Source organism: Physcomitrium patens, chromosome 15 (genome assembly GCF_059467195.1).
Source record: "Physcomitrium patens ecotype Gransden chromosome 15, ASM5946719v1, whole genome shotgun sequence".
NCBI classification, from domain to species: Eukaryota; Viridiplantae; Streptophyta; class Bryopsida; order Funariales; family Funariaceae; genus Physcomitrium; species Physcomitrium patens.
This window is the reverse complement of record NC_143424.1, coordinates 4,092,633-4,109,542: the sequence shown is the minus strand read 5'-3', so window position 1 is coordinate 4,109,542 and position 16,910 is coordinate 4,092,633. Positions and strand designations below refer to the sequence as shown.

Sequence of the window (16,910 nt, the reverse complement as noted above, 5' to 3'; positions counted from 1 at the left end):
CAAGAGTGAAGCCTTCTTCATTCTTTTCAATACCTTCTTAGTCTTTAGTCTTATTTCAAGACTTTCAAGTCTTCTTGTTTTTGGCAATAGCCATTTTAATTCAATATATTACCATCTTTGAGTGATTTTTAATCTTTTCAAGTAACATAAGAGTATATTAAGTTTTCTTTCTTTGAAATTCATATCCTTGACACTAATTATTTTAATTTAAATAAATATATATGTTCATGACAATGTATTAGAAGATAAGATATAGTTTTGATATTACATTTCTTTCTATCAATGCATTGAATATATCTCATATATATATATATATATATATATATATATATATATATAATTAATATAACAACACAATTTTATATACATTTAAATCTTTTTAAAATTTTAATTTTTATAAAATTTAGTTTATATTATTTTAATTTAGTATAATATAATAATATAATAAGTATTTTTTGTATATATCATTAAATTATTATATAAATTTTATATATTTTAAAAATAAGAGTAATAATTTAAAATATATATATCAATATTTTTTGAAAAAATTAACTTGATATTTTAGTATTTTATTATATATTTAAATGTAGAATTTTAAATAACTTATTTAATAATCATATTTTTTATATGAATGTTAAATTATAATTATTTATTTATTTATTTATTTATTTATAAAATCTTTAATATCAATTGTCAAACCCTCTTTTGAATTCCTAAATATCTTGATATTATCTAATAGTATTTTGATTTTTTTTCAAAAACGTTTATTAATTCTTTTATAAAATATAATTAATAACATAATATATTTCTTGATTCAAAAAATTATTCAAGATAGAATTTATATTTTCATATAATTCTTTTATATTTTGATATATATATATATATAAAGGTGAAAAAATTATACCTAATCAAAGTGTCTCTTCAAGTATCTTATTCAATTCTGGCATGAAATTGATCTTGTATATATAAGAAATTATAATTGTATCACTTATAATAAACCAATTCTGTTTATATTAATAAATCAATTTAACAAAAATCATAAAGGAGAAATGATTCAGTTAAGTTTTATCAAACATAGATATGCTATAATCTATATTTAAAATCTTTAAAATAAAATCTAATTAAAAAAACCGTGAGAAAATAAAAACACAATTACATGACATCATTGAAATCACAAATCGCATCAAAAAAAAATCACCATACACACTTCAAATGTAAACAACAAAATCTTTAGTTCAACACACAAAAACACAAAACAAGACATTCAGTTACAGCCATAAGTTGTGACTACAACTTGCCATGTACCAAAAAATGCCTTTTAATATCATACACACATTATCAATCATGGTAGAGTTCCAAACACATTTTTACACTCAATACCAGTTGTACATTTTATATTTTGCATTCTTACATATATTTCTCATTTACCAATCACAAATTTTTCTTGTGATTCATAAGAACGATCTTTGCTAATCTACACCAAAGTTAACGAAAACCTGGTTCTAAACGTCAAACTTGCATTTTGGGGTTTTCAAGAAAACAAGCGGGGTATGTGTTGGATTGAGACATCGAGATAGAAAGAGAGGTGTGTGTATTATCAAAAGTGCCAGTGACGACTAGCGGCGGAGCGCGGCAGGGCGAGCTGCGGCGGGGCATGGAGAGCGGCGCGGGGAGCCTGCAGGTGTGCGTCGTGGAGGGCAGGAACCTGGTTCCCCGCCATCCCGGCGCCCCCCTCCACGCCTTCGTGCTGCTGCAGATCCATGACCAGCAGGTACCATCGCATTGGGTTGCGTTGGGTTGGATTCTGCTTTGCGGATTCTTCAACCCTAATCGGCTGCCGTGGGTTTCGTTTGTCAGGTTTGCACGCTGACATCCAACAACAATCTCAATCCAGACTGGCTGGCGGAGTTCAAGTTCGGGGTGTGCTCCGAGGATTCCTCCGTGGTGGTCAGTTACCCCGAGGCCCCACCATTTCTACACACTCGCATTATCCTGTTTATTAGACGAAGAGTTCTTAGGCAGTGTGTGTTGAGCGCGCGAGAAAACCGAGCGATCGAGAGTGTGAGAGAAAGAATGAGATTGTTCATCGGAGGTCTGTAGTTATGCCGTCAACGTCATTATTTGTCGGTTATTGCTGCGACGGCGTTATAGGGTCCGCTTTGATTGCCATTGTTGCATCTGCAAGCATCGTCACTACTCCAGTGAAGGATCCCTCCCATGTGTGCTGTTAGGTATCTCTCTATGAAGCCAGGTTCCCCACTGGCGGAAAGTTGAGGGGCAAGGCCATCGTCTCTCTTCGAGAAGTTGTGGACGTCGGAACCCATGTCCAGTGGGTGAGCATCCTCGCCGCTGACGGCGACTTCGCTGGAGAAATTTGTCTAGTACTCCGCTACACCCGTTTATCACCCATGGGTATATATCCCTCTACCCTTCAAATCCCCGCAACACCACCACTTCTTCTTCGTCTTCGTTTTCGGGTACTGTCTTCAAATGGAACTCATGTGAGATGGAACACCTAACTGGTCGAAGAGGAATCATCGCTCAATTCCAGACATTTGTTCAAGGAATGCCTTGGAAGCAAAGCACATGCTCGACCGTGTTAAGCCTCTGAAGGGTCAAGCGGGAGTAGCAAGCGAGAGAAATCCATTGCCGTTGCGCACAACACCGTTTCCTCTGTCATTGATTCCTTCAAGTGGGCGCAAAATTGAGCAAGCTTCCGTCGCATCTTCTCACCATTCTATCCCAAGGTCGAGATCGCCATCGCCAGCACCTGCGAGGAAGAAGCTTGTGCTGCTGGTTGCGGCAGCTGCGGCATCTAGCGTCGCCGCTGCGTTGGCTTTTCGCCGCTGCCGACGTTTAAGCCGCCGTTGTGCGGAAGATGATGAGGTAATGCTTCTTTATTCCAATATTTTTTTAAAGTGAAAAGTGAATAAAAATGAAGCTGTATGAACTTTCCTTTTTAAGCATTTCAAATATATTTTAATAGAATAAACATACTAAGACTAACAGGTCATCTTTTTATTTTTTTACAAGAAGCAATGCCTTCATTACTTTTTCTACAAAAAATCAAATATACATATTGTAAAATGATTGGACCTTTGATATATTGTTGAGAAAATTTGAATAACATTTGTTAGGTAGAGGATTTAAGAGAATCCAATCGAAGAGAATAGCAAGCCACTATTTTCATGTTCATTTGTTTTTTCATAGACATGATTCTTTAATATAGATTAAATCAACTTAAAACTATGTTGTAATTTCTAAGTGCTTTTTTTCTTAAGAAAGTACATCATATTTTCTAAACATTTGTGGGGTTTTTTTACAGGAATGGATGTTAAATATATCAACATAATGATTAGGGGATGAAAATTAGTGTTGTATATTTAAAATGATTGTAACAAAAATGTAACAATAACTATCTTACTTCTTTGGATAGAAGTAAGATAGTTGTTGGCATGTTTCAAAAACATTCAATAAAATTGGCACAAATTATCTTTTTAAAGATAAAATTTAGATGTCACCTGCATACCTTTCAATAGGCAGATCTGTTTTAATAAACAATTTGGAGCTAACAATCAATATTTTATGGTTGTATATACTGCTTACAAAACTGTAGGTTTTTTTGCAAAATATGCATTTTAAAATGAATAAACAACCATGTTTGGAAATCAACTTCTTATGTGATATAAATCAAGACTTTTCATTATAAAACTTTAACATATTGGTATTGATAAATAGAACAGTCTTCATGTACAAGTAGATGCAAAGTTTGTATTGACATTTCAAAAGAGATGAAAACTAAAGTCAAGTAAACATGCAATTAATAATTTTGTTTTGTTTTCCCCCTAGGGGTCGCTTCTTAACTCTCTGTTTATTTCTTTTCCTCCGTTTTAAAATTATAATATAAATATAAGAGTTTTATCATGAAATTATCAAAATCCAATCCTTATGAATGTTTTGATAATAGAAATCTATCGTAGATTTGCAAATTGCAGGCATCTCATGATAATGCTTTGATTGAAAGCCAAGGCTTGCAATTCAATGAAGATTACGGCCGAAGCTTCGATGGCTCTCAGAATGATTTAGAAAACGTTTCAAGCCAAAGTAATTACAGCTCATTTTTTTCTTTCATCAATCGTTATTGTTATGTTAACATGGTAGTATGATTAAAAATATATTATAAAAATAATTAAAATTTTATTCAAAATACTATATCATCTATATTAATCTAAAGAAATCAATGGAAATAATCAACGTCCATTCATGTAAATTGTATGATTTATATTATCAATAAAAAATAAAAAATAAAAAGATATCATGTAGATATCATTATATTTAAGCTTGAGGTAATATTGATAGTAGTTATTTTAATGTAAAGAGATATAGTATTAAAAAAAACATATGTTGTAGAACTTTTTACATGGACTTACCAAATATTGTGTAAGATTTTAAAGAAAATTGATCTTATCATAAGAAATCTTTCAAAATACACATCATACTATATATATATATATATATATATATAGTATGATATTTTTATTCATTAAAGGCTAAATTTTAAATAATTTTCTCAACATTTTATCAAAATTTATAATAAAATGGATATAAATAGATAAAATTCAAAGAATAGATAACTGTCCAGTATGAAAAAGTTGTTGAAATGTGCTACACAATTACATAACAGAAAATTAAAACTAAGTATTTTAAAAATGAAATAAATAATTTTCACTACATAGAACTATCTCAATTGTTAAAGAGAATAACAAATTCATTAATTAAGTGTAAATACTACATCAACTAAAGTTACTGTGTTTCAATTCGATTTTTAAAATACACCATTATGGACAACTGAAAACCGACAAAAGAATTAGCATCAACCTTTTTACTTTAAATGCTGACGGGCTTTAAAGTAAAGGAATTTCAACGCACGACATTTGTGTTGATTCAAAACCGATAACGACACCCAGTGTGAAAGTCCACGGCCATGGGACGCCATCCGACTGCCACGGTGGCAGGGCACGGGCATGGGAATGGATGGCCCAGAGGGGTCTGGAAAGTGCGGGTGTCGGAACAATCCAGACCCTCGGGAAGGTTCTAGTGGGGGCGGTTTCCATTCGAATCGTCGGGCGGAGGCTCTAGATGCTTCTGAAGGCGGCCCTTCCTGCCGGTATGAATTTGCTCCTCCCCTGCTCCCTATCTGCAGTAGTTAGCACAATTTCCATAGCCGCTGTGAAGCTTGTGACGACGGGAACTGTCTCCCGTTACCCCGCGTGCACTTAGTTTTTCCGCTGACCGCTTAGCATTCTGTATCGAAGTGCTCTTCCTTAACTTCATCACTGATCGGTTTTGTGCGAGGGCGTTCTAAATTGGCTTGAGATCCTAACAGGCTGTTCGGTTTCTCTGAAAGACTTTTTGTTGGTGAGTCTGTCTACTGAGCCCGTTGTGGGAAGGATTACACAATGGCGGATGTGACCATGTCTGGCCCTGAGGTCGAGACTTTCGCTTTCCAGGCGGAGATCAATCAATTGTTGAGTTTGATCATTAACACCTTCTATAGCAACAAGGAGATTTTCTTGCGAGAACTCATCAGTAATTCCTCGGATGTAAGTGTTTTTTCACCCTTGCTTGTGTACTGTTTGTGTCTCATCGTGTCTCTATTTGTCATTTGCGGTGGAGTTGGCGAGGCCGGCGTTTCCCGTAGAGTGTTAGATTTTGGGTGGTGAATTTGATTGTCATGTCTGCAGTTGTTGTTCACAACTGCCGTGTATTTAAGTTGTACTGGTTTCCCAGTGCCGAATTGACTTCGATGTCGTTTCTGTTCTAATGATTGTCTTGGTTCAGACATTATCCAGTGTGTAATGCTCGTGATTAAAGCAGTAATTCTTACTTGTCATTATTCGTACATGTGCATTTGCAGGCTTTGGACAAGATTCGCTTCGAGTCCTTGACAGATAAGAGCAAACTAGATGGTCAGCCAGAGCTCTTTATCCACATTGTTCCCGATAAGGCGAACAACACCTTGAGCATCATAGACAGCGGTATTGGTATGACGAAGGCTGACATGGTGAACAATTTGGGAACTATTGCCAGATCTGGGACGAAGGAGTTCATGGAGGCACTTTCTGCGGGAGCTGATGTGAGCATGATTGGACAGTTCGGTGTTGGTTTCTATTCTGCATACCTGGTTGCTGAGAAGGTCGTGGTCACCTCGAAGCACAACGACGACGAGCAGTACATTTGGGAGTCCCAAGCAGGAGGGTCTTTCACCATCACACGAGACACATCGGGTGAGCCACTGGGGCGTGGTACCCATATCAAGCTGTATCTGAAGGAAGACCAATTAGAATACTTGGAAGAGAGGAGGTTGAAGGACTTAGTGAAGAAGCACTCAGAGTTCATCAGCTACCCTATCTCACTGTGGACGGAGAAGACCACAGAGAAAGAGGTGTCTGACGATGAAGACGAAGACGATAAGAAGGACGAGGAGGGGAAGATTGAGGAAGTTGACGAAGAGAAAGAAAAGGATAAGAAGAAGAAAAAGGTGAAAGAGATTTCACGCGAGTGGACGCTAATAAACAAACAGAAACCCATCTGGATGCGCAAGCCGGAGGATGTGACGAAGGAGGAGTATGCTGCGTTCTACAAGAGCTTGACGAACGACTGGGAGGAGCACCTGGCCGTGAAGCATTTCTCGGTCGAAGGGCAGCTGGAGTTCAAGTCGGTGCTCTTCGTGCCGAAGAGAGCTCCGTTCGATCTGTTCGATTCGAGGAAGAAGCAGAACAACATAAAGCTGTACGTGAGGAGAGTGTTCATCATGGATAATTGTGAGGAGTTGATACCCGAGTACCTGGGGTTCGTGAAGGGAGTGGTGGATTCTGAGGATCTCCCTCTGAACATCTCTCGTGAAACATTGCAGCAGAGCAAGATTCTGAAGGTGATCAGGAAGAACTTGGTGAAGAAGTGTATGGAGATGTTCTCGGAGATCGCAGAGAACAAGGAGGATTACCAGAAGTTCTACGAAGCATTCTCGAAGAACTTGAAGCTGGGTATCCATGAGGACAGCCAGAACAGATCAAAGCTAGCGGACTTGCTGAGGTATCACTCAACGAAGAGCGGTGATGAGATGACGAGCCTGAAGGACTACGTAACCCGGATGAAGGAGGGGCAGAAGGACATCTACTACATCACGGGAGAGAGCAAGAAAGCGGTGGAGAACTCTCCATTCTTAGAGAAGCTGAAGAGGAGAGGATACGAAGTGCTGTTCATGGTGGATGCGATTGATGAGTATGCGGTGGGGCAATTGAAGGAGTTTGACGGGAAGAAGCTGGTGTCGGCAACGAAGGAAGGGCTTGTGTTGGAGGATACCGAGGAGGAGAAAAAGAAGAAGGAAGAGAAGAAGGCTCGGTTCGAGCCACTATGCAAGACGATTAAGGACATTTTGGGTGACAAGGTAGAGAAGGTGGTGGTGTCGGATAGGATTGTGGACTCCCCTTGCGTTCTTGTGACGGGCGAGTACGGATGGTCCGCAAATATGGAGAGGATCATGAAGGCGCAGGCGTTGCGTGACAGCAGCATGTCGAGCTACATGTCTTCAAAGAAGACAATGGAGATTAACCCGGACAATCAGATTATGGAGGAGCTGCGTAAGAGAGCGGAGGTGGACAAGAATGACAAGAGCGTGAAGGATTTGGTATTGTTGTTGTTCGAGACTGCTCTGTTGACGTCAGGGTTCAGTTTGGAGGAGCCGAATACGTTCGGTAACAGAATTCACCGGATGTTGAAGTTGGGTCTGAGCATTGACGATGACGCCACGGATGCTGACGCTGACATGCCAGCACTGGAGGCTGATGTCGACGAGGAGGGATCGAAGATGGAGGAAGTGGATTAAGTGAAGTCTTGTTGAGCCAGAGTAGTTTAAAAATTGAGATAAGTTATCACCAATTTTGCACGGTAGCCGTAGGAATTAATGCTTGGAGGAGTGACTTTCTATCCGAAGGCAATGCTGCACAACCTTACACAGAAGGTTATGCTTCAACCTAAGTGCATTCACTCTACACCTCTGTGCACGAGTAGTTCAAAGAATGTTTGTGATAATTGTATAGGGCCCTACATCCTTTGAATAAATATATCGTGGACAATTCTATTTTTCTATCTCTTTCTGTTGCTGAGTAGATAACATCTTGAATGCACTCATCTTTATTACAATTTAATAATACAGTAAGATAACTAAAATTCTGTAGACCGTGAAAACCACAATTTCGATTTTTATCCTTCGCGCGTATATTCAGTTGGGAATGTTGGAATATCTCACTTTTAATAATTAACGCTGGCAACATAAATAATCGCTCCTGAGCCATTCTTTGCCGTCGTTAGGTAACATTCGACATTCTCATTCCAGACAATGTACCTGAACTTATAACGTTCACAATGCATTGTGCACGTTGTCTACATCGTTATAAAGTTATTAACAAAGCCCACACATAACAAAAACACTAGTTATTGTCCAATTGTTATAGATTATGAAAATGATACAGTGTTGTGTCATTGTACAGCCAGTCGTCCAGGTTTCATGCTTTATATAAGAGCTAATTCTACACTTGCCTTTGACAATCTCGACCTCTTTTCCCCAGTGAACTTCACCTGGAAATGAAAGACAATGAAGTTCAGTGCACAGTTGTGCAGATTGCCCGATGTCACCGATCATCTTGCAAACCGTCCAACACCTGTGCCGAAGTTTTTCCCAAAGCCTGCCCCAACAGACAAATGTGATCAAAGCAAATTTTCACGGAATCTGCATACCAGCCAACGGTGAAAAGGACAATATCGAGATACTAACAGAACCTGAAATGTAACTGCTTTTCGAATCCATCATTATGTGAAACAAGTTAGAAACGGTGTAATGGCTTGAACAAATAATGTAGCATAAATATAAACTAAGAACGCAATGATGTAGTGTGCTACAGCGTACACAGCGATAGTCCAAGAGTATCGAACGCTTAGCATAGAAATAAGATAATGCATGCTAGAATTGATAGGGTGTGCTTTACTTCGTAATCTTTGCTCTTCTTGGGCGATTCGTGCCACCCGTCGCTGCCGCAGCAATTCGTCCTTCTCACGTGCCTTTTCTTGTAGCTCGAGTTGCTGCCTTGAGCGTGAAGCAGCTATTTCCTCCCTCTGTCCCAACGTTTGGAAAAACTTTAGTCTTAAAAGCACGTTGAATCCAAAATTAAAACAACAGCGATGACATCAAGATTGAGCAACTGTCCGATAACACTTGGTATTCTAAGCGAGATTTTAAATGAAGACCTTACCTCGCACACTTTTACAAAGTAGACAAAGAATTGAATCTTAAGAGGGACAACTTCTATCGCATCAACGATATTGGATAGTACCTAACCTCTGCATTTCGACTGGGTAAAAGAAGAATCCAATAGTTGGGAATTTACATTTACACTTCGAGGCTCCAAACTGGCATCTGTCCCTTTGATCCTTACTTTCAAAGAGTTAAACCTTCTCTGCAACATAGGGAACGCACTACCGCATAACAGCGCTACAACAGCAAATGCAACGAAAGTCTTGATGAGAAGATAAAATCCTTTGCCTGAATCTAGCCACTCCGCCAAATCTCCCGGTAGCTCTTTTGCCACTGTCCACAATACCACGCAGTTATTCGATGAAAATTCAGTTCTGATACCAAGCTGCAACTCACAATGCGTTATGTAGATTTTCAAAAAATATCAACTTAACAATAAACAAATAGAGAAAACAAAAAAAGTAGGACAGCTGATTCAAAAACTTTAGTAACGTCGTGACTCGAAGGCATTCACACAAGTATTCACTCTAAGGAAAATGAACCAAACACGAATTAGATTTGGCACGATTAAACTAAGGAAGTGAAAAAACATGCTTTAGGGTTTACGAACCATTAAAGGCGGACTGCAAGGCCTCAAGAGACATGCCAACATAAGGAGCCACTACACGCCAGTTGGTTGTTGTGAGGACACCAAGGATGGTTGTAAATCCAAATCCAAAGATACAGAGGCCAATCTTCGCTCCAATCCATCTTCTGCCTTGGGAGTCTGTTAAAAACAGAGGTACTAGTAGAAGAGGAGCTGTTTTCTACATTCACACCACATTGTCAAACCATAGCCACACCAAAGCAATTCATCACGCTTAAGGATCCAAGGGTCCATATACATCAAGAAATAAGGAGGGCGTTGCACAGAACTCACACATGGCAGCAAGAAACGACCCCAGAAGCAATAAGATTGCGCTGCTTTCATGGATGGGCGGCTTGACACCATCTTCACTGGGGGCACTCCCCATGTATGATGCGGAGGTCATGGCAGCGAGATGATCGGCTGCACTCATCGGCAATCAATTCGTACAAAATAAACCGAATTAATGTTCAAGTTTGATTGACGGGCTTAGAATTGAAAGTACTTGACCTAATTCGTTGGAAGTATCGATGTGGGCTTTAGCGGAAAGCAATGTTCTCGAGTTTCACAAACTCACTTCCCTCTCACGAGCTTCGATCCTACCTTCCACTGTCCCTCTGTCACGGCAAATAATCCTACTCTGATGATGCAAACTCTCGGTAGATTATTCAGCAACCTGCCCAAAAGTACGTAAACCTTTGACAATCAAGGGAATCCAAGTACCCATGCCCCAGAATTTGCCACGGAAGCATCTTCCTGCGAACCTCACAAACTTACTAAAATACCGAAGACCATCAACCAGAAGGCTTCGGATGATAAACAAGCATATGAACGAAGGAATTCCAACTCGATCATCCGAGTCACCGATATTGGATTCCCTTGGTATGTTGCAAAGTCATGCTTGAAGCATAGTGCTGGAAGCCTCGCGTCAGGTTTTGAGACAGCGCAGCAGACAGAGTAATCACCACTACACCGCTCCACCGAACAATCCCTTGTACTCTTTAATCAAATGTTGGGAACGTGTAATACTGGAAACATGTGACCTATTTTTACAGATGGGGTGTGTTTTCCCCACAATTCCTCAGAGTTCAGATAAACCCTAAACCCTCATTTAGGGCAGTTAAGGTCTCACCGCTTGATTGCACAAGGGATATTGTCCACATGCGGGAATAGAAAAGACATACCGACGTGCCGCCATCTTTAGAGGGGCTCTGAGCAAGTCCAGTTCAGAATTTAGTTATTGATAGAATTATTTTATATAAAAATTTTGTTCTGTGGCCACAACACATCCATTTGGGTATCTGGTCTAGTGGTATGATTCTTGCTTAGGGTGCAAGAGGTCGGGAGTTCGATTCTCCCGATACCCCTCTTTATCATTTTGAAAGAATTGTGAGATAACTTTTGTCGGAGGCACCAAGGTATGTGAATTAGTAGTTTGGTAACATTAACGTCAAATTGAAACGGAGGTAATCAGAAATAATTTTTTATCAATTAAATACAAAAATCATGACTTAATTAAAAGTTACTTAAAAGTTATAAAAGTTATACTAATTTGTGAATTTTTTCCAAATACTCTACCTGTATAAAAGATTTGTGATTAAATATTTTGTGATGTGATGCATTTCTCTTCTTAAACAAGGTTTTCTTTGACCTGTTTTTTCTAGTAAACTTCTTCGTTTTAAGAATAAAATTATAACAAACACACACATGTAATTGAACAAAATATTGTCTAAAATTTTATTGCAGTATTCATTTTTATTTTTATGATAGTTCTTTGTACATGAACTTTTTTGTCTTGGTTAAATCTAAAGTTGTTTTAACCAACCATGGTGCTTCAACCTTCACTGTGCTTCACATGTATGAACACATTTTTGTAATCAAGTAATCAGATTTTATCATTTTCCATCTTTCAAAACATTATTCAACCGAAAAGGTATACATGAGTTTAAATCCTTCACATTGAAAGCATTGACAACAAGTTCTGCTATATATTTTGCACATCCAACTGATCAATGTAAGAGTTGTTGATTGAATAACATATATTTTGGTCAACTTTTACTTAATGCAGAACACGACTGAACAACTCAAATTTTGAATCAAATCACTTCACTCTCTATCCTGCCAGAACTGCTTCCAATAATCAGCTATAGGCAGACATGCAATACAAACCACATTAGGATACCTATAATGTATCAGCACTTCAGATAGGCCAAGGACCTTAAGATCCCTGCTGCATATGGCAATGAAGTATCAATTTCAAATACAATGATCCATTGCATTTGTTGCATGTTTCATACAAGTCCACTTGAGAGGCATCTGTGATGAGAATAGATCGAAGAATATATTCAAAAACTGCAATAAACAAGAGGAACGTGATCCAAGAGAATCTTGGATTTGATGGCAAACATTGCCAAGGTTATCCATGGATTGGTTTTGGATTTAAACTTTTATGAAATTTTTAAGTGTGAAAAGGAGGTATCTAAGTCATCTACATTCTAAAGTCATCTACATTCTCTCCAGCCCTTGAAGTTCCAAACTTTGCATACAAAGCCGAATACGATGCATTTAAGGCACCACACACACACGCACACACACACCTAAATATACTTAAAGAAAAGAACTAAAGAAGTCTTGATAAGGTAAGACGCAAGTAAATAGTAACAGAACTCCTGACAAAGTCAACAACAAATAAAAAGATGAGGTTTGTAGGAAGTCAAGAATACGATTTACATTGAGTTCTCTTGAAAACATTCATTTTTTTCTATCCAACCCACTACCTGGCTGCGAGATGCACACAACTTCCTAAACCTAAGAGCTACCAACTCATCGCTTCACTTAACAACGGTAGAATGCTCTGAAGGGGGAAAAGAAACAAAATTAAAGAAAAGAAAAGAACATGCTACGAAATAAGAGACTATCCTGATGCAATACAATACAAAGTTGCTAGTCACTTGAACCCAAGCGCAAACGACAACTTGGGGCGAGTGTTCTTTTTGCCCAAGATTTTCATTTGTTCTTGCCGTCCTTGCTCCTCTTCCAACTTTCTCCTTCGCAACGCTTCCTCCTTTTGCCGTTGTAGAGTCTCCAACTCACGATAACGTTCTTCCTCTTTTCTGGCCTGCTCCTCAGCTGCTCGCCTTTGAGCTTCTTCGATTTTTCGTCGATTCTCTTCGAGCATCTGTTCTAGCTGCTCTTTCTCCCTCATTTTTTCCTCCTGGATTTCAGAAAAGGAAACAAGTAAGAAGCCACCTCGAACAAAAGTAAGTCTTAATAAAGTATTACCGAAGCTAAAACACCTTCGTTTGCATGCACCATTTATCACTGATGTAATAATGTTTCTAGAGACATTGGGAGGCGAACAACATGGCCAAAATATCATATGCAATCGAGAGGAATGTACAAAAAGATAGAATAACAGCTGTCGAGAAAAAGGCTTATAAGTATACCTCATTCCTCCTGGCTTCTGCAAGTGCTTCCTCCTTTTCTCTCTCAAGCTGAGCGGCAATGTCATCAATAATTTTTTTCCTGCCCTCCTGTATTCTCGACTCAATCTCCTTCTTAAACTCTTCCGAGTGTAGAGCCTCGTGAACTTTCTTTCTAATAGATTGTTCTATTATTTTTGCGGTTTCTTCCTCAATAACCTTTGCTTCAGCCTCTTGCTGCCGCCTGTAAATAAATAGTGCATAGTTAGCGACAATGATACGCCCGTAATGGATAAACCCATCCCCATGCTTGAGTGGAACATACAGGGGGGATAACCTAACATTCATGATAATGATTCTTTCAAAGCACGCAGTCAATGTAAAAGCAGATAGAAACAACACAAAACTGATGCATAACCTGAGGTGTGTTGCACGAGGTCAGGTCCGAATATACTGCGACATACGAACCGTGACACATTGTACATCCAGAGATGACAAACAAGCTCAATTTGAAGAGGCAGCTGAAACATATCCTCCACTGATCACCCGTGGACAATAAGGACCTATACACATTCACTGTGAGGGACGACGTGAAATGTGCGAGACATGATACTAAGTGATTCGATTCAGACATAATCGCACTGCCATGGACCAGGAGAAATGTCTCACCACATGGCGTCACTTCCACTACAAACTTTGACTGCGATGGAAAGCTAACCCATCCATTCTATCAATGCTAACCATGAAAAACTGCCGTTATTTTGGCAAAATTACTTGGCTGATTCCTCTTCCATGTTACTTCCCCTGTTAACATCAGCAATTTGATTAGAATCATAGCAGATAACAATGAGAGGTATATCCTTAAGGCTTCCAGTTTCTTTTTTATTGGACATATCTTTCCCATGAGGGTCAGAACGCCATTCTTAGCGAGGCATTACCTTTTCTTCTCAAGCTCTTCGTCTTCTCGAACCTTGTCGAAGGCTCTTCTTCGTTCAAGGGAGAGAAGACTTGAACTTCGGGATCTAATTGGTGATCTTGAACGACTACGCCGCTTTGAACGCCTAGGAGTTGGTGTCCGACTCCTGTACCTGTAAGATGAATTTAGCTTCGTCAGGCTCTTGAGACGGTATATTTACTCGATTTCCAGGAAACTAAATTCCCGCATCTAAATCAGGCCCTATTATGGGCACGTCACAATGACATATTGTCAGTGATACGTCTACACGAGTGGGAGAACCATACTGTATGAGCCTTCAGGAATCTGACCTCTACACCCCGGTTCAACTTGTACATATACTCTACGCCATTACTGTTAAGTAATATCACTAACTCAGGGAATAATTGACTCGAATGTAGCAAAGCGCCGAGCTAGAGTACAATACACAATTAGTAGGCACATCTACAGTACGGATACCAGAGGAAGAGGGCGGCGATACATCAGAAACGATTGGACAGTTCCGGAAATGACGACCTTCCCAAAGCCTTCCAGCTTTTCTCCAAGCAGCAACAGCATCATATCCCCTCCTTCCAAGAATATAATGATTATCATCCCTTCTGAGCTCGTCTGTTCCCCCCCCCCCTTCATTCTCATACCTTTTCGCTTCTCATCTCATCAATTTTATGCGTACATGATACTCATCACTGTCTGACAAACTACTCGGACTCTCTCGTGGTAGGTTTCTAGCCCAACAATAATAACATGCAGACCCACTGTTTTCTCACTGTAACACACCTGCTGTGAACATGATGCACCGGTGATCGGCTTCTATGTGATTCCCTCCTCCGTTTTGTGCTGTGACGGTATTTCGTAGGCGAGGGTGATCGTGCAGAAGTTCGGTGCCGCTCTTTGCGAGGCGGGGACCTCGACCGGGATAATGATCGAGGCATCCCTTAGTTATCTACCAAACCAAGTATTCTACGGCTACCTGACCACCCGACAAGAAAAATGTCGCTGAAGTCTCAACTTCTCGTGCTCTCGCTCTCTATTATTCTGCAAAACCCCACAAATACAGGAACCGACAGGTTAGAATCTAATTCATCTAACTGTAAGCTTTGGGGCATACAAAACACCAACCTAGACGTGCATCGTCCAAGCATGCATTCCGCACGACTGAAGTAGCGTAGACTTCTCAGCTATTCTACCGACCAGTAGCTTCGATATCGACGGATACTGGTGCCATCAAACCACACTGATACATAAAACAGGCGCCAGGTGCAAAACGGTTCTCTAATTCTAATAGACGCCCAAATACACCACACAGGAGACGAACTCCTAGAGTCCAAATTAAGTATGCAGAGCTCTAAATGGGCAGAACAAACAAAAAAATTAGCAATCAATTAAAACCTGGAGCATATAAGTGCTGAACCCGATATCATGGAGTAATAGATAATAGTTCAATATCCATGTTGGTACTAAAACCATAGTGAAACTCCTAATTTTCACCTGAAATTGTTTGATACCAAGCAAAATGGAGAAACTAACGTATCAGGGTCCCTCAAGTCCGAGTTAAACACGTTCCCTGCGGTAATTGGGGCACAAAAATGCATGGCGCCATATCACAACACCAACGCATGTCGAAATTCGGGCAGGCTAGGAGAAAACTACTGCCTCCGCTTTCCAAAATGAAGAAATACCTTACAATCGAAAGTGGACAGCCTTCACCCGATAACGGCCACCAAAACGCAGTACTCTGAAACGACGACAAGACGGTCATTAAAAACTTCTCTCAAGCTAAACTAAGCTTCACGAATTACCACATCTGTCGTGCACCTACACCAGGTCGCTAACCAAGAGGAACAGACACACGCGCGCACACACACACACACACTCTGAAACCCTACAAACCTGATATCCCCTTCACCCCAATTCTGACATATCGCTCGATCTAGGAAACCGAATCCCACACAGTCTTACAGAGCAAAGCAGCGTAAACCAGATCTGCAACCGATCACACGCAACATCGCGCCCACGGACAGACTTCCCCACAAAACGAACTCAAACGAAAGAAATTGTGCCTCAAACTACACAACACACAAAGCTTCGAAAGTGAGGAACACACCATCAAAGGAGCGGCGTTGCGCTGCGGTGCGCGAGGGCGGAGGAGATTTCCAGGCGCTTGAAATTGGGGTGGAGCAGAATCGAGTGCAGAGGAAGGCAGACCCCCCGAAGCAATCTGGGGCACGTGTGCACTCTGCGAGTGGCAATTAGGGCTTCGTCCATGCATTCGTCCAAATCTGACATCTCTGATTTCCGTTCATAGTGCACACAAATTCTCGTGGTAGTGGACGGTGAAAGTAAAAGGCGAAAGGCTGGCTGAATCAAAGTAGGCCGTGCTCCATCCCCATTTCCACGTAGAAGTCCCTTTATCCTTAGAGACAAGGTGGGTGAGAGGCCTTAACTTTTAAAATCTTTTGATTGGCTGTAATCTATATATTATGATCGCTTTCATTCACTGCATGGATGGATCTTCATTTTCATAAAAAAAATTCATGTTTTACACCTTTTACAGTTCATCCTTATGTTTTACAGTTGATCAAGGAGTTCTATAGG

The 16,910-nt window shown here is 39.9% G+C and overlaps 4 protein-coding genes and 1 non-coding gene across 11 annotated transcripts; 3 read left to right on the top strand and 2 right to left on the bottom strand.

Annotated features, from left to right (window-relative positions):
- Positions 1-1,370: 1,370 nt before the first annotated feature.
- On the top strand, positions 1,371-3,509 carry LOC112292251 (uncharacterized). Its single transcript, XM_024540552.3, has 5 exons — positions 1,371-1,771; positions 1,858-1,947; positions 2,232-2,412; positions 2,552-2,886; positions 3,326-3,509. The coding sequence occupies exons 1-5, from the start codon at positions 1,655-1,657 to the stop codon at positions 3,350-3,352; spliced, it is 750 nt and encodes a 249-aa protein (XP_024396320.1). The 5' UTR covers positions 1,371-1,654; the 3' UTR covers positions 3,353-3,509.
- A 1,702-nt stretch (positions 3,510-5,211) lies between these two features.
- On the top strand, positions 5,212-8,151 carry LOC112292028 (heat shock cognate protein 80). The gene is made up of 2 exons (XM_024540108.3): positions 5,212-5,603; positions 5,918-8,151. The coding sequence occupies exons 1-2, from the start codon at positions 5,460-5,462 to the stop codon at positions 7,886-7,888; spliced, it is 2,115 nt and encodes a 704-aa protein (XP_024395876.1). The 5' UTR covers positions 5,212-5,459; the 3' UTR covers positions 7,889-8,151.
- A 330-nt stretch (positions 8,152-8,481) lies between these two features.
- LOC112292029 (uncharacterized) lies at positions 8,482-11,097 on the bottom strand. Of its 4 annotated transcripts, none has more exons than XR_002972586.2 (5): positions 10,233-10,628; positions 9,924-10,112; positions 9,398-9,646; positions 9,048-9,174; positions 8,482-8,747 (listed from the first exon to the last, which is right to left on the bottom strand). XR_002972586.2 is itself a non-coding variant. In XM_024540112.3 (5 exons), exons 1-5 carry the CDS (start codon positions 10,369-10,371, stop codon positions 8,701-8,703), a joined length of 702 nt encoding a protein of 233 aa, XP_024395880.1. In that variant the 5' UTR covers positions 10,372-11,097; the 3' UTR covers positions 8,482-8,700. The 4 variants fall into 4 exon arrangements, 2 of the variants coding, with proteins under 2 accessions (XP_024395880.1, XP_024395879.2); XR_016506584.1 differs by having other exon boundaries at positions 9,924-10,119; positions 10,233-10,583; XM_024540112.3 differs by having other exon boundaries at positions 9,447-9,646; positions 10,233-11,097.
- Positions 11,098-11,233: 136 nt separating this feature from the next.
- Positions 11,234-11,305, top strand: TRNAP-AGG (transfer RNA proline (anticodon AGG)). The gene has a single exon. It is a non-coding gene; the product is annotated as a tRNA-Pro (tRNA).
- A 1,335-nt stretch (positions 11,306-12,640) lies between these two features.
- LOC112292630 (uncharacterized) lies at positions 12,641-16,560 on the bottom strand. Of its 4 annotated transcripts, none has more exons than XM_024541297.3 (6): positions 16,420-16,549; positions 15,804-16,050; positions 15,093-15,350; positions 14,299-14,448; positions 13,385-13,604; positions 12,641-13,152 (listed from the first exon to the last, which is right to left on the bottom strand). In XM_024541297.3, the coding sequence occupies exons 3-6, from the start codon at positions 15,245-15,247 to the stop codon at positions 12,886-12,888; spliced, it is 792 nt and encodes a 263-aa protein (XP_024397065.1). In that variant the 5' UTR covers positions 15,248-15,350; positions 15,804-16,050; positions 16,420-16,549; the 3' UTR covers positions 12,641-12,885. The 4 variants fall into 4 exon arrangements, with proteins under 4 accessions (XP_024397065.1, XP_024397064.1, XP_073395371.1 ...); XM_024541296.3 differs by having other exon boundaries at positions 15,995-16,050; XM_073539270.2 differs by lacking the exon at positions 16,420-16,549 and adding an exon at positions 16,275-16,386 and having other exon boundaries at positions 15,995-16,050.
- Between the last annotated feature and the right edge of the window lie 350 nt (positions 16,561-16,910).